We start from the raw sequence: 22129 nt of genomic DNA on the forward strand, positions 1-22129 counted from the left end.
TAAAAATAGAATTTTTTTTCTATTTATTTTTTATTTATACTTACAACTAAATACTTATAGTTTTTTTAGGGATTTCTTTTTGATTTTAGGTCACAAAAATTATAAACTTTCTATTAGTGCCATTAGTTTTAAATTTTGAATAGTTTAAATTTGAATTTTTAAAAATTTGTGTGAATCACTAGTTTATGAATAACTTTACTATAAAAATAGAATTTTTTTCTTCTTTGCTATTTATTTTTTATTTAGACTTACAATTAAATACTTATAGTTTGATTTTAGGTCACAAAAATTATATTCTTTTTGCTATTGAAGAATATTATAGTTTTATTTTAGTTGATCATAACATAATATTTTAATTGATTGTTTTTATTTTCATAAAATTTTTGTAGTTCATTCTGTTTGCTATTAATTCATTCTTTGAGCTAAATGACTCTGAAATTGGAAAGCATTTCAAAATGAACTCTGAAAAGGTTGAAAGTTGGCATGGTATCATCATTTCACCCACATAGCATGTTCCAAAAAGTAGAGAGGGTTACGACAAAAACTTGATGGACATCGTGTACAAAATGGACAATCACTTTCGAAGTATCAAAGTTTCGAACCATAAGACATGAAAGCATTTCAAATGAACTCTGAAAAAGTTGAAAGTTGGGATGGTATCATAATTTCACCCACATAGCATGTGCATGTACAAAACGGACAATGGTAGCATGTTCGCCTGTTACAAATTTGGCATGGTATCATCATAATAGTTGCAGGAGAAAGTCTTCACTTTTTCTTCGCTTGTGTCATTTGCTTATTGCGCCATAACCATGGATAATCTTCATTGTTTATCAGGATGCTTGGGTCAGCCTTGACATTGAAGGGAGGAATTTCATGAAACTTTTCATAATCTTCAAACATGTCTGTCTTGCCGTCCACTCCCAGGATGTCCCTTTTTCCTGAAAGAACTATGTGGCGCTTTGGCTCATCGTATGATGTATTCGCTTCCTTATCTTTTCTTTTTCTCGGTTTGGTAGACATGTCCTTCACATAGATAACCTGTGCCACATCATTGGCTAGGACGAACGGTTCGTCAGTGTACCCAAGATTTTTCAGATCCACTGTTGTCATTCCGTACTGTGGGTCTACCTGTACCACGCCACCTAACAGATTGACCCATTTGCACTTAAACAAAGGGACCTTAAAATCAGGTCCATAGTCAAGTTCCCATATGTCCACTATGTAACCATAATATGTGTCCTTTCCGCTCTCGGTTGCTGCATCAAAGCGGACACCGCTGTTTTGGTTGGTGCTCTTTTGATCTTGGGCGATCGTGTAAAATGTATTCCCATTTATCTGGTATCCTTTGTAAGTCGATACAGTCAAAGATGGTCCCCTTGACAACAAGTACAACTCATCACAAACAGTGTTGTCACCTCTGAGATGTGTTTCCAACCAACTGCTAAAAGTCCTGATGTGTTCACATGTAATCCAGTCGTCGCACTGCTCCGGGTGTTTGGAGCGCAGACTGTTCTTGTGTTCATCGACATACGGGGTCACCAAGGTAGAGTTCTGTAGAACTGTGTAGTGTGCTTGAGACCAAGAATATCCGTCCCTGCATATTATTGAGTCTCTTCCAAGAGTGCCTTTTCCAGTCAGTCTCCCCTCATACCGCGATTTACGGAGACCTATCTTGTTAAGGCCAGGAATGAAGTCAACACAAAACCCGATAACATCCTCTGTTTGATGGCCCATGGAGATGCTTCCTTCTGGCCTAGCGCGGTTACGGACATATTTCTTTAGGACTCCCATGAACCTCTCAAAGGGGAACATATTGTGTAGAAATACGGGCCCCAGGATGACAATCTCGTCGACTGGATGAACTAGGACGTGCGTCATGATATTGAAGAAGGATGGTGGGAACACCAGCTCGAAACTGACAAGACATTGCACCACATCACTCCTTAGCCTTGGTATGATTTCTGGATCGATCACCTTCTGAGAGATTGCATTGAGGAATGCACATAGCTTCACAATGGCTATTCGAACGTTTTCCGGTAGAAGCCCCCTCAATGTAACCGGAAGCACTTGCGTCATAATAACGTGGCAGTCATGAGACTTTAGGTTCTGAAACTTTTTCTCTGGAATATTTATTATTCCCTTTATATTCGACGAGAAGCCACTCGTGACCTTCATACTGAGCAGGCATTCAAAGAAGATTTCTTTCTCTTCTTTCGTAAGAGCGTAGCTGGCAGGACCTTTATACTGCTTCGGAGGCATGCCGTCTTTTTCATGCAAACGTTGCAGGTCCTCTCGTGCCTCAGGTGTATCTTTTGTCTTCCCATACACGCCCAAGAAGCCTAGCAGGTTCACGCAAAGGTTCTTCGTCACGTGCATCACGTCGATTGAGGAGCGGACCTCTAGGTCTTTCCAGTAGGGTAGGTCCCAAAATATAGATTTCTTCTTCCACATGGGTGCGTGTCCCTCAGCGTCATTCGGAACAGCTAGTCCATCGGGACCCTTTCCAAAGATTACGTAGTGTAAATCATTGACCATAGCAAGCACGTGATCACCGGTGCGCATGGCGGGCTTCTTCCGGTGATCTGCCTCGCCTTTGAAATGCTTGCCTTTCTTTCGACATTGATGGTTGGTCGGAAGAAATCGACGATGGCCCAGGTACACATTCTTCCTGCATTTGTCCAGGTATATACTTTCAGTGTCATCTAAACAGTGCGTGCATGCGTGGTATCCTTTGTTTGTCTGTCCTGAAAGGTTACTGAGAGCGGGCCAATCGTTGATGGTCACGAACAGCAACGCCTTAAGGTTAAATTCCTCCTGTCTGTGCTCATCCCACGTACGTACACCGTTTTCATTCCACAGTTGTAAAAGTTCTTCAACTAATGGCCTTAGGTACACATCAATTTCGTTGCCGGGTTGCTTAGGGCCTTGGATGAGAACTGGCATCATAATGAACTTCGGCTTCATGCACATCCAAGGAGGAAGGTTATACATACATAGAGTCACGGGCCAGGTGCTGTGATTGCTGCTCTGCTCCCCGAAAGGATTAATGCCATCCGCGCTTAAAGCAAACCATACATTCCTTGGGTCCTTTGCAAACTCATCCCAGTACTTTCTCTCGATTTTTCTCCACTGTGACCCGTCACCGGGTGCTCTCAACTTCCCATCTTTCTTTCGGTTCTCACTGTGCCATCGCATCAACTTGGCATGCTCTTCGTTTCTGAACAGACGTTTCAACCGTGGTATTATAGGAGCATACCACATCACCTTCGCAGGAACCCTCTTCCTGAGGGGCTCGCCCTCAACATCACTAGGGTCATCTCGTCTGATCTTATACCGCAACGCACCGCATACCGGGCATTGCGTTCAGCTCCTTGTATGCATCGCGGTAGAGGATGCAGTCATTAGGGCATGCATGTATCTTCTCCACCTCCAATCCTAGAGGGCATACGAATTTCTTTGCTGCGTATGTACTGTCGGGCAATTCGTTATCCTTTGGAAGCTTCTTCTTCAATATTTTCAGTAGCTTCTCAAATCCTTTGTCAGCCACAGCATTCTCTGTCTTCCACTGCTGCAATTCCAGTACGGTACCGAGCTTTGTGTTGCCATCTTTGCAATTGGGGTATAACCCTTTTTTGTGATCCTCTAACATGCGATCGAATTTCAGCTTCTCCTTTTGACTAATGCATTGCGTCCTTGCATCGACAATGACCCGGCGGAGATCATCATCATCGGATACATCGTCTGGTTCCTCTTGATCTTGAGCAGCTTCACCCGTGGCAGCATCATTGGGCACATCGTCTGGTTCCTCTTGATCTTCACCAGCTCCCCCCGTTGCAGCATCACCGTATTCAGGGGGCACATAGTTGTCATCGTACTCTTCTTCTTTGCCGTCTTCCATCATAACCCCTATTTCTCCGTGCCTCGTCCAAACATTATAGTGTGGCATGAAACCCTTGTAAAGCAGGTGGGAGTGAAGGATTTTCCGGTTAGAGTAAGACCTCGTATTCCCACATTCAGTGCATGTACAACACATAAAACCATTCTGCTTGTTTGGCTCAGCCGCATAGAGAAACTCATGCACGCCCTTAATGTACTCGCGGGTGTGTCTGTCACCGTACATCCATTGCCGGTTCATCTGCGTGCATTATATATAATTAAGTGTCCAAATTAATAGAAGTTCATCATCACATTAAAACCAAAGTGCATACATAGTTCTCATCTAACAACATATAGCTCTCCAGAGCATCTAATTAATTAAACCATACATTGAAACTATGTAAAACATTTCAATGCGAAAACAAATGCGATCATAATCGCAACCAAGGTAACAATTGATCCAACGGCATAATGATACCAAGCCTCGGTATGAATGGCATATTTTCTAATCTTTCTAATCTTCAAGCGCATTGCATCCATCTTGATCTTGTGATCATCGACGACATCCGCAACATGCAACTCCAATATCATCTTCTCCTCCTCAATTTTTTTTTATTTTTTCCTTCAGTAAATTGTTTTCTTCTTCAACTAAATTTAACCTCTCGACAATAGTGTCGGTTGGCATTTCCGATTCACATACATCCTAGATAAATAAAATCTATGTCACGTTGGTCGGCATAATTTTCATAAACAATAAATGAACCAATAGTTATGAAGATAATATACATACCAAATCCGAATCATAGACAGGACGAGGGCCGACGCGGGCGGATACCAAAACCATCGCACTATATAAGATGCCCTATTTTGGTACCCTATTTTGCTCATATTAATCATGTAAGTGGACCGTAATTACTACTTCTGTTGATTATATTCTGTGACTTACAATTTGTGAATATTTTTAATGACTTTGTTACAAGATGGACACACAAAAAGAATTCATCCTTTGCCACTGTTTTGCAGCCCCACACCTACAGTTCTACAGTAGTGTTTTTTTTTTCTTTTGAAAAAAGCAAAAGGCCATATATTAACTAGCAGAAACCCTAAACAAAACTCCTTACAGAAATTGGATGCCAAAGTCTTCTTCCTCAGCGGTAGGCGTGGCTCGTTCACTCGGTTCTCTCATGGTCTATTCTATGGTTTACTACAAAAGGGAAACGGATATGCCTCACACATCGTTCAATCACTGCAGCAATGATTGCATCCAGTTGTGGAGGAAAGATAACCATGGCTGTTGCACACACCAATATTGTATATGTCATTCGTGAGTGCAGATTTATTCGAAAATGGTGGCCTTTTTGTCCACCCATCCTCAACCGGGCCCATTGTCATCACCATTATCTCTCTATATAAATAGTGATACCATTTAGCCATACCTCTCACCTCCGATCAAGAGCAAATCGGCAATTTCTAGCCAGGTGAGCGATAGCCAATATCTATAGCCTGACCTCCTGCCGATCCCAGGCTAGTAGCTGCCATGGCTTCTGCATCCGTTCACAAGACGATGGCCGCCGTCCTCCTGCTGGTCCTGACCCTGGGGCACCTGATGGCTGCTGCTGATGCGTCTCTGCACCACCAAGACGCTCGGCGGCTGCTTGCAGAGCACAATAATCTCTCTGCGAAACTGAGCCTCTCGGAAGCTGCAAGAGTCGTCGTCCGACCACAAGAGCAGCCCGGAACCACAGCCGTCCCGACAGATGCTGATAAGGAAGCCTTGTGCCTTTGCACCCCCTTATGCTTCTGCTAGCTAGCGGCCAAAGGATGTTGATGTTCAATTAAAATCATCATGTGCCATGTGCTACAATAATCACGCCATGCCGCCATGGCTGAGTCCCAGGCATGAGCTAGTCTGTGTGTGTCGCGTTGCGCCGCGCCGAGTCTGTGTCAGAGTCAGTTCGTGTCGCGTCGTTTTAAATCGGATCAAGTTGTTGATCGAGTCTAGGTTTGTTGCAGGATGGGTGTAAGATCGTTGCACATTAGCTGCCACGTTGATTGAGTCGGAAATAGCTGGGATAGGGTCACCGATCCACACGGAGACACCAGTGTCCTTGCTTCTCATTATTTTTCTGCAGTATTGGTGCTCTGTTATCTACATGCAACTTTAAATAAAAATAGTAATATTTAAGTTGTAGCTATAATATTTATTTCAAGCAATACTGAGCTATCAACTTGGAATTATAAATATATATGTTTGCACTGCATTCAGCTTTGAAGGATTCCACTACTTCAAAGTATAGCTATCACTTCAGAATTATAAGTATGTATCATAAATTAATTACAAGTAGAGGTCATTATACCAACTAGCGGTGCAAAAGCGCGGCATTACGCCACACCTGTATCTGAACCCGTTGTTGACTGACTTATAGCTTAGCGGTGTGTCAGGGTGGACGACACGAGCGGGCTTTTTGGCCCGCTCGTGGCCCGCTCGGTCCCGCCCAGCTCGGTCCTGGCCCGCTTGAAAAAACACCCAGTCCGGTCTGTGAAATATGGACCGAAATTTTTTCGGTCCGGTCCGGTTAAAGCCCGGTCCGCTCGGTCGGACCGAAGAAGAAGCACAAGCAGATCGTGCTCACCCAGTCATCCGCCTCCTTCACGCGACAGCCGGAAGAGATAGATGAAGACCCACGTTACGCGCTGCCTTCTTTTCCTTTTACTCAGTCGAGAGAAAATAGAAAGAACGAGATTCACGCTGTCACAACGCCATCCCACGATTATTTGTTGCTACAAATAGCTGCCCACGGAAATCTCTCCGTTTGTTTTCAATCTCATCTAATAACAGCCATCCATGATTCACGCTGTTTTTTCCTTTTAATTTTCAGTCTAAATCTCTCTATTTGTTTTGTATATGGACTCCACCCGTTGTTTTCTTTTAATCGCGACCAACGAAAGGAATAGGTTCGATCCGAGAATCACCATGCCATCCGCAATTAAGTCCACGTCCAATTTGATCCACACATGACGGCAAGGCTGTACACTAATAATCATGGGCACATGCACGTGATAGATAGGTTCCATGCAACTGCGAAAACTGCTAAGTAATATACATGCGCACGTCGTCTACCTCTACCCGCCGGCTCTCGCGCACGTCTTCCACCTCGCCACAACAACCCCCTCTTCCTCGCGACTCTCTCTCCCCTGCGCGGCTACGCCTCTCCCTCTCTCCCCCATGCCTCTCCCTCGCACCACCCCGCATCATGTGCATCTTCTCCAACTCCGGCGACCGTGCTGCTACCTCTCCGACATCCTGGGACCACATACACTACCAGAATTTAGGCAGTTGCCGACGGGCATATCTATGCCGACGACCCCCGTCGGCATATATGGTATTACCCCGACGGCACAACTAAAGCCGTCGGCGTAGAAAGGCCGTCGGCGTATAACCATCTATGCCAACAGGGGCCGTCGGCATAGATAAGCCGTCGGCGTTTCTCCGAATATACCGACGCGGGACGTCGGCATAGAGCAGGCCGTCGGCATATCACGTGGCCCGTCAACCCGTGCAGCGACGGCAGTTTGACGGCATCAGGCTACGCCGACGGGCTAACGGTGGCCGTCGGCATAGCTACGCCGACGTCATCGATCCACCGCGCCGCCACGTCATCGATCCGCGTCGTTCGCCGGTCCCGTGGGGTGGCATTTCTATGCCGACGGCTAGGCCGTCGGCATAGGCCTGGCCCACGTTTTTGCCGCGTCATTGATCCCCGCCCTACGCCATGTCATCGATCCAGGGCTCTACCGTTCCGTGGCCGTAGCTATGCCGACGGCTAGGCCGTAGGCATAGATTTCTAATAATATTTTTATATTTTTTGTATTTTCTCTTATTATTTTTTATTTTTTTCCAATACTAATTTCATTAACTTAAATGTACAGAAAACATATATCGATTGCCCCCCACACGGACCTTCTTTCGTCGTGTCATGGAGAGGTTAGACGGGACGGGCCGGGTACCTGTGGGGGGTAGCAATGCCGCCAGGTGTTGCGGTGGGCCCCCCTACGGTTGTGGAAATATTGGCAGGCGCAGGCACGCGGCTCCGGGGTGTGCCCCCTCCCCCCTCACGGGCATCGATGCCGCCGTGCCCCGGGGGGGGGGGGGGGGGGGGGAACGGCCACGTCGGGCCGACGCAGAGGGAATCTTGGGGTGGGTTGTGCCGGGACTGTGTTGGGGGGTGTACCTATGGCTGGGCTATGACAACAAGGTGAAAAGGTCCACCGGTCAAACTACGTCCAGCGAAAGTCAAAGGGATAGACCCGGCGGTCGTCTATGTCAGGGTTAGACGGGACGGGGTATCTGGGGGGTAGCAATGCCGCCAGGTGTTGCGGTGGCCCTCCTACGATTATATAAGCATGGTGGCAGGCGTAGGCACCCGGCACGGGGCTTGTATGAGGTCCCGGTGCGACGCTCCGGTGGCATTGCTACCCCCCTAGGGCCCCTGTCCCGCCAAACCCTGTAGCGTTTGACCACGGGATCTACCCCTTTGACTTTGCACGGACAGGCTTTGAGCAGTAGATGTATCCACCCGGTTGTCTAAGGCCAGCCCAGATGTTGCACCAAAGTGTGCCTATGGGCTGACCTATCGCAACCAGGTGGAAGAGTCCACCGGTCAAAGCCCGTCCGACGAAAGTCAAAGGGCTAGATCTACTGGTCAACTGGGATTCGGGGTGGCCTTCGGGGTATAGCTATGCCACCGAAACATCGCACGGGTCCCGATGCATGTGTGAAAGTGTTCTGGCATGTGTAGACGCCCGTCTTGGGGCTCCGTGGTGTGGCCCCCCTCCACGGAAGGCAGAGCAGCCGTCACTTAGAGGGGGGATGTGCGGGTGCGGTGGAACCGGAGGGAATCTAGTGTTGGGTTGGGTCCAGACCGTGTTCGGGAATGTTCCTATGGGCTGACTTATCGCAACCAGGTGGAAGAGTCCACCGGTCAAAGCCCGTCCGGTGAAAGTCAAAGGGCTAGATCTACTGGTCAACTGGGATTCGCGATGGCCTTCGGGGTGTAGCTATGCCACTGAAACATCGCACGGGTCCCGATGCATGTGTGAAAGTGTTCTGGCATGCGTGGACGCCCGTCTTGGGGCTCCGTGGTGTGGCCCCCCTCCACGGAAGGCAGAGCAGCCGTCACTTAGAGGGGGGGATGGTGCAGGTGCGATGGAACCGGAGGGAATCTAGTGTTGGGTTGGGTCCAAACCGTGTTCGGGGATGTTGCTATGGGCTGACCTATCACAACCAGGTGGAAGAGTCCACCGGTCAAAGCCCGTCCGGCGAAAGTGAAAGGGCTAGATCTACTGGTCAACTGGGATTCGCGGTGGCCTTCGGGGTGTAGCTATGCCACCGAAACATCGCATGGGTCGCGATGCATGTGTGAAAGTGTTCTGGAATGCGTAGACACCCGTCTTGGGGCTCCGTGGTGTGGCCCCCCCTCCACGGAAGGTAGAGCAGCCGTCAGTTAGAGGGGGGGATGGTGCGGGTGCGGTGGAACCGGAGGGAATCTAGTGTTGGGTTGGGTCCAGACCGTGTTCGGGGATGTTCCTATGGGCTGACCTATCGCAACCAGGTGGAAGAGTCCACCGGTCAAAGCCCGTCCGACAAAAGTCAAAGGGCTAGATCTACTGGTCAACTGGGATTCGGGGTGGCCTTCGGGGTATAGCTATGCCACCGAAACATCGCACGGGTCCCGATGCATGTGTGAAAGTGTTCTGGCATGTGTAGACGCCCGTCTTGGGGCTCCGTGGTGTGGCCCCCCTCCACGGAAGGCAGAGCAGCCGTCACTTAGAGGGGGGATGGTGCGGGTGCGGTGGAACCGGAGGGAATCTAGTGTTGGATTGGGTCCAGACCGTGTTCGGGAATGTTCCTATGGGCTGACTTATCGCAACCAGGTGGAAGAGTCCACCGGTCAAAGCCCGTCCGGCGAAAGTCAAAGGGCTAGATCTACTGGTCAACTGGGATTCGCGGTGGCCTTCGGGGTGTAGCTATGCCACCGAAACATCGCACGGGTCCCGATGCATGTGTGAAAGTGTTCTGGCATGCGTAGACGCCCGTCTTGAGGCTCCGTGGTGTGGCCCCCCTCCACGGAAGGCAGAGCAGCCGTCACTTAAAGGGGGGATGGTGCGGGTGCGGTGGAACCGGAGGGAATCTAGTGTTGGGTTGGGTCCAGACCGTGTTCGGGAATGTTCCTATGGGCTGACTTATCGCAACCAGGTGGAAGAGTCCACCGGTCAAAGCCCGTCCGGAGAAAGTCAAAGGGCTAGATCTACTGGTCAATTGGGATTCGCGGTGGCCTTCGAGGTGTAGCTATGCCACCGAAACATCGCACGGGTCCCGATGCATGTGTGAAAGTGTTCTGGCATGCGTAGACGCCCGTCTTGGGGCTCCGTGGTGTGGCCCCCCTCCACGGAAGGCAGAGCAGCCGTCACTTAGAGGGGGGGATGGTGCGGGTGCGATGGAACCGGAGGGAATCTAGTGTTGGGTTGGGTCCAAACCGTGTTCGGGGATGTTGCTATGGGCTGACCTATCACAACCAAGTGGAAGAGTCCACCGATCAAAGCCCGTCCGGCGAAAGTCAAAGAGCTAGATCTACTGGTCAACTGGGATTCGAGGTGGCCTTCGGGGTGTAGCTATGCCACCAAAACATCGCAGGGGGATGGTGCGGGTGCGATGGAACCTGATGGTGTGGTGGCATGTCCGAAGAGGCGGGACGCGTGTCCGGGGTGTGCCCCCCTCACGGACGGCGCCGCCGCCGGCGACCCCACGCGTCCGCTTCCCCCCTCCAGGTGCGGGGTACCGGGTCCCATACAGACGGTAAACTAAGAATCTAAAAATGTAATAATTGAATTAGTGAACTATTTAAACAGGTCTAATTGCTTTTCCCTCGGCGAGGTGGGACTATTTTTTTTTTAAAAGTAGTTGCCATCTATGCCTACGGCATAGCCGTCGGCATAGGCCTCCTCCCTATGCCGACGGCCTGGACGTCGGCATAGAGCCACCCTTATCTACTCGATGGCCCTCTCGCTGTCAGGTGGGACCACTCCTATGCCGACGGCCTGGCCATCGGCATAGGGCCACCTTATCCTCGTCACCCCGGCCCTTCTCCTCCACTCGTTTCTCTCCTCGCACCCAACCTCTCCTCGACACCCAACCGCCGTCGCCACCCTCTCCACGCCGTCGAAGCCCCCCTAGCCGCTCGCCCCGCCACCGGCCGCCGCCATCTCCACCCACCCACGCCGCGCTGCCGCTCCGCCCTACCCGCCCCGTCCCCACCCACCCACCCACTCGTGCCGCGCCGCCGCTCCACCCACCCGCCCCGACCTCGTCCCCGCCCCGGCCGACGCCCCGCCCCGCCCCGACCTCGTCTCTGCCCCGGCCGACGCCCCGCCCCGCCCTTGTCTCCGCCTTGGCCGACGCCCCTCCCCGCCCCGAGCTCGTCCCCGCCCCGACCTCGTCTCCGCCCCGGCCGACGCCCCCGCCCCGGCTCGACCTCGTCCCCGCCCTGGCCGCCGCCCCGCCCCGACCTCGTCCCCGCCCAACGCAGCCACCCCGCCGCCGCCTCGACCTCCTCTCCGTTAGGTCCGGCTCCCTCCCCAGATTTTTTTTGTTTTTTCATGATTTTGCAGAGGATAAGAGGGCTAAATGTGATAGTTGATAGATGATAGATGATAGATGATTGGTAGATGATGATGATGATAGATGATAGATGATTGGTAGATGATGATGTTGATGATATATGATGGTGGTTTTTTATGCTTCGATAATTTTTAGATGATGATGATGTTTTTTTATGATTCGATGATTGTTAGACGATGATGATGATATTGTGATGTTCTATGAGTTGTGATGTTCTAATTTTTCTTGCTACTGTTTTTAGGTGGATGGATGTATGGATAAATTTTTCTTAGATGGATTCATGGATGTTGTTAGAATCATAGATGGTGGTTGGATGGAATGTCGGTGAATTTTTTTAGAAACTTTGTTTGTCATATATTTTTAGGTGGATGGATGTATGGATAAATTTTTCTTAGATGGATTCATGGATGTTGTTAGAATCATAGATGGATTCCGATGCGATTCTGTTTTGTTTGTCATATATTTAATGTTAGGTCATGTTGACGAATGTATGTGGTAAAGTTAATGATAGATGAATGGATGGATGGATGTTGGACAAAATTTGACACTTGACTGAGATGTGATGATCTTGTTATTTTTTTGATACTCATAATGATCTTGATAAAATAATTGAAGACAAAATTTTGAGACTTACTAAGATGTGATGATCTTGCTAAAAATGATACTCATGATGATGTTGCTAAAAAAATAGAAGACAAAAGTTTGACACTTTACTGAGATGTGATGATCTAAGTTGTTCTTTCGGTGGAATTTGCAGGCTTTGTGGTGTCGCATTTCATCAGAGTGACCGTTGTACGACGCGTTGGTCCCCCTGAGCATCCCTCTGCTGTTCGACTACTTCCTCTACAGCCGAGGGTGAGCTACAAGTCCATCCCCTCCATTTTTCATATCACTAGATTTCATTCTCAAGTCAACTAACGTAACCTAGGCGTCTCCCGTCCGAAAGGGTTGCATGGATAAATATGCATTCAATTGCATATTTATCACCGCAGCTCTTTCGGATTGTCCAGCGTTTTCCACGGACAGCCCGAGGATGTGTAGATTGGGTATGTTCTCCATGTTCTACCCCGTTCCGAGACAGGATTTCGGCAGCGCCTCCCCATTGTTCTCTAGAGCACATTCTCTCGGCTATTTGCCGAGACGTGTATCTGGAGAACAGCGGGGAGGTGCTGCCGAAATTTTGTCTCGGAACGGGGTAGAATGGAGACCGTACTCAATCTACACATCCTCGGGTGGGATTAGGACCCATCTTTACCTATTAGAGATGTAGGTGGATTAAACGCGGTAGAAACTGAAAATTTGATGCCATTAATTTAAGTGAATCCTTAATTATGTTGTGTGGGTTGCAAAAAAGCAGAGGATGGCAGATAATCAGTGGATGTACAGTGGTTTTATCCGTCGGAATCGAGTAATATCAGAGTGGATCGCGAAAACCGATGTGTATTTGAAGGAGATATTCCGTCGTCCAATGAGAATTATCCCACCATGCCCCTGTGCGAGATGTGCCAGACGTCACCGTAGAAATCAGACGGACATGAGTGAGCACCTTCGCACGCACGGATATATGCCAAACTTTGACATGCCGCCGATAAACAAAGCCGAGCAGGACCGTGGTAGAGAGGAGGTGATGCGACAACGCATCGATGGATATGAGGACGACGGGGTCAGGGACATGCTAGATGACGTATTGTTGCAGAAACGGCAAATGCGACACCTTCAGAGAATGAACCGGAGGAGCCGAAGGCAACCGCAAAGGCCTTCTTGGAGGTCTTGGCCTCGTCGAAGAAACCTCTTTATGCGGGTGCGAAAATATCTCAGCTGGATGCCATCTCGCAACTGATTGTAGTCAAGGCTGAGTACGGCTGTAGCCAGAAATGCTTCGAAGCATTCCTGGGAGTATGGGCTAACAGCCTCCCTGAGGGTCATGAACTGCCAAAAAGCATGTACGATACAAAGAAAATCATGAAGGCACTCTCTATGGATTATGAGAAAATAGATGTTTGCCCGAAGAATTGCCTTTTGTTTAGGCACGAGTATGCGGATGACAAGTACTGTAGGAAGTGCGGTTCGTCTCGGTACATTGAGGTGGTCGGTGAGGATGGTGAGAAAAAGCAGCTAACCATCCCCGTTAAGGTTCTTCGATATCTTGATTTTATAAAAAGACTGCAGCGCCTTTTCATCACGAAGGAGTCTGCCAAAATGATGAAGTGGCACAAGGAAGGTATAAGGTACAATCCAAAAAAAAAATCATACATCCATCGGGAGGGGAAGCATGGAAGTCATTCGATGAAGAATACCCCGAGGAAGCAGCCGAGGCTGGGAATGTCAGAATAGCCATATCAGGTAATGGGTTGAATCCATATGGTATGTCGTCCAATCCATACAGCTGCTGGCCTGTGTTTGTAATTCCGCTCAATCTTCCTCCCGGTGCCCTAATGCAACGGAAGACCATGTTCTTGTCGCTCATCATTCCGGGGCCTGACTACCCGAGGAAGCAATTGGGTGTGTTTATGCAGCCGCTTGTGGATGCTTTGCACCATTCTTGGTACTTTCCGAGGTTGACATACGACCGGGATTTGCAGAGAAATTTCTTGATGAAAGTTTGGTTGCACTATTGCATGCATGACTTTCCCGGCTATGCTCTATTCTGCGGATGGTGTACAAGTGGTAAGATGCCATGCCCAGTGTGCATGCAGGCTCTGCGAATGATTTGGCTGAGTAAGGGTGGCAAGTATGTAGCCTTTGACCTGCATCAACAGTTCCTCCCTCCAGACCATCCAGACAGGGAAGACAAGAAGAACTTCACGAAAGGCCGGGTTGTTCATGAAGTAACCGAGATTCCAACATTTTCGGAGGCAGATGTTCTTGCTCAGCTAAAAGCTCTCAAGCCTAAAGTCAAAGGCAAAGGCAAAGCCAAAGCCAAAGGCTTCGAGGGATATGGTGAGACGCACAACTGGACGCACATTACCCCCTTCTCGCTGCTTCCCTATTTCAAGGACCTCAAACTTCCTTACAATATTGATGTGATGCACACCGAAAAGAATGTGGCAGAGTCACTTTTCCACACGATCCTCAACATTCCTAATAAGACGAAGGATAACGTAAAAGCTAGAGCCGATCAACAGAGAATTTGTGATAGACCACGCCTGAACATGAAGCCTCCCACAGGCGGTCGAAAAAACTGGTTCAAGCCAGATGCTGACTTTGTCCTTAAACCGCCAGAAAAAAAGAAGTACTTATCTGGCTGAAACAAATTTTGAAGTTCACCGATGGTTATGCATCGAATATAAGTAAGGGAGTCAATCTTTCAACGGGCAAAGTGACCGGCCTGAAGAGTCATGACTACCATGTATGGATTGAGCGGATAATGCCGGTGATGGTTCGAGGCTATGTCCCCGAGCATGTCTGGCGAGTGCTTGCCGAGCTTAGCCATTTCTTCCGCACGCTCTGTGCTAAAGAAGTAAGTAAAGAGGTGATTGAAAAATTGCATAAGAAGGCACCGGAGTTGATAGTCAAGCTAGAGAAGATCTTTCCGCCAGGCTTCTTTACTCCGATGACACATCTCATTCTGCACCTCGCGAACGAGGTATTGTTGGGGGGCCCTGTGCAAAATCGCTGGCAGTACGGCCCTGAGAGGCAGAACAAGCATCTCCGACGAAAATGTGGAAACAAAGCTAAGATTGAAGCTTCCATAGCTGAGGCAGTTATCCTAGAGGAGGTGTCAGACCTCAGGACATCATACTATCCAGACCACGTTCCCCATCTGCATAACAAGGTGCCTCGATACAATATAGAAGAGCCCAAGTATCAACCCAGGCTAGATCTATTCAACGCGCAAGGTGGGAGGGCTGGGGCCTCGAAATCTTATAACATGCCACGACAAGAGTGGGAGGACCTCATGTTCTATATCTTGCACAACATCAAGGAAGTTTAGGAAGTGTGGATGAGGTAATGCCACTACACCATTCCTTTATGTCTTCCACATCATCATGTTTCATGTTCACTTAGTCCCGGTCTAACACCACTTATCTTTTTTTAGTGATTTCGTTCAAGAGGAATGGACGGGAGTGAATCCTACTACTGAGGCGGAGGCACTTACTCTTCTCCGTCATGGAAACCCTGGACGTAAAAAATTTGTTGCTTGGTTCATGGAGAAAGTAATTTTCCACACTCCCCTATTAAATACCTACTTCAACATTTATTAGTTTACCGAACTAATGCACGCAACAATTTCCATTATACTTGTAGGGAAAAGATCTGAACATATCTATGGATGATGAATTGAGATGGGTTTCCATGGGTTTTGACCCTGCCGTCATGACATGTAAAAAGTATGATGTGAATGGGTATCGCTTCCATACAGAGGAGCACCAAAACAGCCGCCCCGATCCCAAAACTATAAATACTGGAGTGTACACCCCCGGTCAAAATTCAGTAGACTACTACGGAAGGGTACAAAATATATACGAGGTTAAATTCCGCCAGGGGCGTGAGACCCTAAGTCTGCCTGTGTTCAAATGCCGATGGTTCGATCCGTGGGAGGGGGTAAAACATACGCCTTCCATTGGTTTGGTCGAAGTTAAACCATCAACCGTCTATGCCGGAGCCGATCTCTTCATTGCGGCTACCCAAGCTACAAAAGTATATTATCTGCCTTACCCATGCCAGAAAGTGTATCTAAAGGGTTGGGAAGTTGTGTTCAAGGTGTCGCCACATGGTAAGCTACCAGACCCGAATGAAGAAGATTACTACAACATTAACCCCATGACATACGAGGGAGTGTTCTATCAAGAGAAACCTGATGATGATGATGATGTGGTTAGAAACGATGACGCTAGACCATTGGGTGATGATGATGTGGACCCAAACGTTGACGATGCACGGAATGATGGTGAGACCATTGTCAATGAAAATGACATACTTATGCTAGAAAAGTTAAACGAAGACGCTGACGACGAGGAAGAGCCTCCACCTCCGTCGGACAATGAAGATGATATGATTGATAGTGATGATGAGACGGACCGAGAAAGAGGTTACAACAGTGATGATTCATATGGGTTCTAGCAGATGTACGTTTCAAGTATTTTTTTCTATAGTTTAGGAATATGCCTTTTTATGCATTTTTATTAATGTGTTTATTATCATGCCTTTTCCTTCATTTCATTAATTTACTAATTGCTTTTTATCTTTTCAATGCAGGTTCGTGGAACATGGGCAAGGGGAAGGCCGACGGCGTGGGTTTCCTACGCAAGGTCGTCGGCCTGCCTAGTCGGAGTGGTCGAGCACGTAATCCTCCCCCTCGGCTACTTGACGATGACTCCTCACAGGGAGGTCGAGGGAGAGGTGCCCCTAGAGGAGGAGGGGGCGGGGGGAGAGCCTCTAGAGGACGAGGTGCTGGGGGGAGAGCCACTACAGGGGGTCGCGGCCAGAAAGAGCGCACCCTCACCGACTTAGGGTGTTGTCTTCGAGGCCCTCCTCTAGTGAGGTACCCTCCTCTAGTGAGGCAGGCGAGGAGGAGGAGCACTGGTAGAAAAAGGGCCTATAGTCCCGGTTCGTAAGGGCCTTTAGTCCCGGTTCAGGAACCGGGACTAAAGTGTCGGTACTAATACCTCCCCCCTTTAGTGCCCAGAGCCCAGCCAGGAGACCCTTTGGTCCCAGTTGGTGGCACCAACCGGGACCAATAGGCATCCACGCGTCAGCACTTCTGTGGCTGGGGTTTTTGTTTTTTTTTGAAAGGGGGGGGTTTGGGGGTTTTGGGGGGTTAATTTAGGTGTTTCATATATTGTGTTAGCTAGTTATAATTAATAGAGAGAAGTGTCCTCTCTTATGTCCGTGCTGGGTCGACGCTACGTACTATACATACATATAGAGAGGACTAGACACGCTGGCTAGCTAGTAAGAAAACGAAGGAAACAGAAGATCGTGATGAACATATATGCATACAGAGAGAAGTGATATCGACCACCTCTCTTTCTCCGAGAGATTGGTCGAACAACAAGTTCTCGTATATCTATCTGACACTACCGGCTACATATATATAGTAATTATCTCTTACAAATATAATCATACGGATTCAGGGGCAACATAGAATTCTCCGTCTTCAGGGATCACGTGGTCAAGAAAGAATGCCGCCAATTCCTCTTGAATTCCTCGCATGCGAGCTGGTGCTAGGAGTTCATCCCGCTTCCGAAACATCTAATTTAAAGAAGGGGGTCAATACATATATATATATATATATATATATGAATGAATGAAACTCAACACAAATGATGGTAATAAAATAAAATTGTGAATGTTGTTATTTACGTACTTCATATTGTTCGTACGTGTAGCCCCGCTCACAGGTCGTGTGGCGGATGGACTCGCAAACATAGTATCCACAGAAATCATTCCCTTGTTGCTGCCACAACCACTTTACAAGAAATAGAGGTTAATCAAACTGATAAGCAAGAATGCCAAATGGTATTGATGAAATTAGCGCTTGAATGACTAGTAGATGCGCTTAAAATGCTACTATAGCTAGTACTTACTTTCGGGTGTCTAAATTGCAGCTCCTTCGGCAGTCCCGGAGCTTTTCTGGTGAATTTTCTCCAAACCCTGCCGGACAAAGAAAACAATTACTTGATATATCAGGAAATGAACAAAGTTGCTGATATGGTGGATAATGATCGATTTAACTTACTTCTCGAGTATTTGAGTCATTTGAGAAAAAAGTTCTTCCTATCCTCCACATTTTATAGAAAAATAAACATTAGACTAGACTCGATGAAAAAAGTTCCTACGATGTGAACCAAGGAACACCTCTTTCCTATTCATAGGATTTGAGATGCATGTCATCTCATTTCATACAAGTTTCCTATTTCTATGTATTTTTTCTACCCTATGACAAAAGGAGGCCTTAGTTAAATCAATTGCTTTATTGTCCCCAGTGGAGGGTGCTGCTCCTAGAGAAGAGTAAGGATGCTTTCCTTTGCTGTAACGTTGGCTGGAGTACTCTATTGTCTACCTGTAGATGATGCTTGTTGCTTCACCTTTAGTGTCACGTTGCTAGTTTACGCAGAGTTACTTGCTGGACCAAAAAATAATACATCCAGATTTATTCTTTTACAAGAAGACATAAAAGTGTAAGTGGAACCTATTTAGGGTCATAGAGTACGTTACTTTGTCACTACTCAAGAAGTTATATTTAGCTAGGGCTTGAACATGGGTTGCCTCCTAACTTTGGTAGCCTGCTCGAAAGCATAGGCCATCTCAATCAGCCTCGGCTCGTACCCCTGCAGCCCACCGAAACATATCCCGAAGGGGACCCCCTTCTTGTCGTAACCAGCCGGCACAATGATGCCAGGGTGGCCACCAATGGCAAGAAGGCTAGATATAGCGCTGTTAGGCGCCACGATCGCGTCAAGCTGGTGCTCCTTCATCATCTTCTCCAGCCCATTCGCGTTCAACTCATTCAGACGCTGGATCGCGGCTCTCTCCACGGGGCCAATGCCATTTGTGCTTTGGGCAGCGATTAGGTCGGGCTGCCCGAAATCTTTCAGCCTCTCCTGCACCAACATGTACACGAGTTTTCGAACAGCGTACATAAAGAGTAAGTTCCATTAACTGCCATGTGTTTCTACCTTTTTTTTTCTAGTTTTATTGCTTCATGATCACTGCAACAGGAATCAATAGAAATGTTGAGAAATTCTTGACTGGTCTAGTTCTTATATATATATTGTCTGAACCTATACCACTAACCTCCACAGGATGCGCCTTGTTGAATGCTATGATGTCTGCAAGAGAATGGACCGGGGAGTGGACCAAGTCTGCCAAGTAGGCGTTTATGCTGAGCTTGAATTCTGCCTGCATCACCATCCCCTCGTTAGACCCAATCTCATCCAATAGAGCCGTCAAATTGGCAACGACGTCCAGCTTCTCCACCACAACCGCTCCGAGTTCCCTTTGGAAAAATCAAGAACCAATTCATATATTTATATTCAAACTGTCAGCTGCCTGTCATATTCATCGATCGACAGTGAAATGTAACAACTCACTACGAACCTCATTGTGGCGAGGTGCTGCTTGTACACATTCAGCTGCGTCTGCCCATATCTCTGGAAGAAGCCATTGGGGACGCCGATCCTCTTGCCCCTCAGCCCATCTTTCTTCAGGAACTGCGCGTACCCGCCATCGGGGATGTACTTTGATGCCGCTCCGGTGGCCGCGGCGTCGTGCTCGTCGTAGCCGACGATGGTGTCCAGCACGTGGACCGCGTCCGACACCGTCCGGCACATCGGTCTGCATTTTATTTTATTTTTCCATGGAGCGGCATCAAGATTTTCAGATTGAATGAAACAACAGCAAGAAGAAGACTCAGGGGAGAAGGAGAGTTACCCACCCGACGGTGTCCTGCAACGGGGTGATGGGGACGACGCCGGCGCGGCTGGTGAGACCGAGGGTGGGCTTGATGCCAACCACGGAGTTGAACGACGACGGGCAGAGTATGGAGCCGTCAGTCTCGGTGCCCAGCGTCACGGCCGCCATGTTCGCCGCCGCGGCCACGCCTGAGCCGGCACTCGAGCCGCACGGGGTGGACGACAGGACGTACGGGTTCCGGGCCTGACCGCCCCGGGCGCTCCACCCGTTGTCGACTGGGCGGAAATTAGCCCACTCGGACAGGCTGGCCTTGCCGAGCACCACGGCGCCTGCGCGCCGGAGCCGAGCCACCACGCCGGCGTCACGCTTCACCACAGAGCCGAGGAGAGCGAGGGAGCCCGCCGTAGTGTTGAGCGCGTCCCGGGTAGCGATGTTGTCCTTGAGCAGGATAGGGACCCCGTGCAGCGCGCCTGTGGCCGTGCCGCGGCGGCGCTCGGCGTCGGCATGCTTGGCCTGCGGGAGAGCGTCCGGGTTGACCTCGATGACGGCGTGCAGTAGTGGGTTGAGCCGGCCGATCTGGTCCAGGTAGAACTGGACCAGCGCCGTCGAGGTCAGAGTCCCGTTGCTGAAGCCGAGCTGGATGGCATCGACGGTGGCCTCGTGGAACTCGAAGCTCTGCGCGGCACCGGCGCCAGCCACCAAAGCCATGATGACACCGACAGCTTGCAGCTGCAGCGAAGCCATGATGTTAGCTTATAACTTAGCTAAACCGTGGCAGTGGCACCGGGGTTGGTGTGGCTTGGCTTGTCTGCTCTTTGCTCTCTACTGTTTGGTCTCTCGCACGCGCGTGAGTGTGTCTAATTTACCTTTCTTCTCTCGCTGTCTAAGAGCATATACAACCAGACTAATTCGGCCCCTTGTACGTTCACAGACGTGTTGAGGCAGTTACCGGGCGTGTCCATTTGAAACCTATAAATGTCCTCTCTACTTCAGACATTTCGTTGAAAAGATGGCGTGCAACACCGCTTGGACACGCCCGAATGTCGCACGTCCACGCGGACAACGTGTGTGCGCGTGACGGAGCCCCATCGCTGGATGGACATGCTCTAGTGCCTGTTGGATACACGGTGTGGCTGGGACGCGCACTTGCAAGACTGAACAGTACGACCACTGATTTGTTCCCAAACCACACAGCAAGAACAACACACGGTGTAGCAGACCAAGTCCCGATGGCGCGACAACCACGCGAACAGCAGCGCACTTACCTAAAAAGACACGCACCCCGCTTTATAGATAAAGCAATGACCGTATAACTTATGGCATACAACTCGGCACCAGACACCACACTTGCTTTAGACCTCTTGATTAGACTTTTCTGAGATGATTTGTTTTTTATAAGTATATTGCTTACTATTTTTTGTTAAGATGCCTCTAAATGATAAATGACGAGTGATTTTTTCTCTCTCATGCTAACGCTTCATCAGGCCAAAGCAAAGACAAAAATGGTGGGTTTCTTCAACCCACTTCAGATCTCGGCGAATTTTACTCAATTCAATTACGGCGAATCCTTTCAACATGTCGTTAGTGCGCTTCAAAAGCAACAATTTGCAGATTTTGTTTTACTTTCATACTTTGAATAATAAGTTCATGACACGTTTACATTACTTGTCTGCATTTCGGATGAAGTTATTTCTTCTTGTAGCGAACATTGGATGATTGTCATTGTACCAAAGCTTAGCAGAGCCTACTGCCTTTATTCTCTTAGGCACTCTAAAAAATCTCTGGATTTGACATCCATTACAAATTTCTTGGGAAATTTTGTTTCCAAACTCGTACACATCTGCTATTTTATAATGGATTACACAAGTGTTCATCTTCTTTCTAGTTCATCTATCGAGTAAAACTCTTGTTTACGAGCGAGCTGGTCATCTGTCACAAGAAAGATTTACAACACATAACCAATATTAAGGTATGTAAGATAACGATATCTTATTTGCGTATATGCTTTAATTTGTAAAATTTGTTCGTAATGTATTAATGTGTTGAAGTTGCTTCACAAACACATATTTCTAAGCTATATGCATTACTGCAGGAATGCCTAGAGGTGGCGGATATTAAAGGTCCATCGGGGACGGATGTCGCTGTCAGGGGCGCCCATCATTGACCTCCCGCCACTTCTAACTTGTCAGCAGTGGCGGGACCGCGGGAGTGTTG

General features: G+C 48.5%; 1 protein-coding gene across 3 annotated transcripts; it reads right to left on the minus strand.

Moving 5' to 3' along the window:
* Positions 1 to 17457: 17457 nt before the first annotated feature.
* On the minus strand, positions 17458 to 20887 carry LOC147982924 (putative amidase At4g34880). Of its 3 annotated transcripts, XR_015615538.1 has the most exons (6): positions 19938 to 20887; positions 19601 to 19837; positions 19298 to 19499; positions 18088 to 18154; positions 17868 to 17969; positions 17458 to 17752 (listed from the first exon to the last, which is right to left on the minus strand). XR_015615538.1 is itself a non-coding variant. In XM_087542734.1 (4 exons), exons 1-4 carry the CDS (start codon positions 20657 to 20659, stop codon positions 18748 to 18750), a joined length of 1518 nt encoding a protein of 505 aa, XP_087398860.1. In that variant the 5' UTR covers positions 20660 to 20887; the 3' UTR covers positions 18628 to 18747. The 3 variants fall into 3 exon arrangements, 2 of the variants coding, with proteins under 2 accessions (XP_087398860.1, XP_087398861.1); XM_087542734.1 differs by lacking the exons at positions 17458 to 17752; positions 17868 to 17969; positions 18088 to 18154 and adding an exon at positions 18628 to 19104; XM_087542735.1 differs by lacking the exons at positions 17458 to 17752; positions 17868 to 17969; positions 18088 to 18154 and adding an exon at positions 18970 to 19104 and having other exon boundaries at positions 19180 to 19499.
* Positions 20888 to 22129: the final 1242 nt, after the last annotated feature.

The sequence above is a fragment of the Triticum urartu genome, chromosome 2A (genome assembly GCF_056163025.1).
Source record: "Triticum urartu cultivar PI428250 chromosome 2A, HENAU_Tu73, whole genome shotgun sequence".
Taxonomy (NCBI): Eukaryota; Viridiplantae; Streptophyta; class Magnoliopsida; order Poales; family Poaceae; genus Triticum; species Triticum urartu.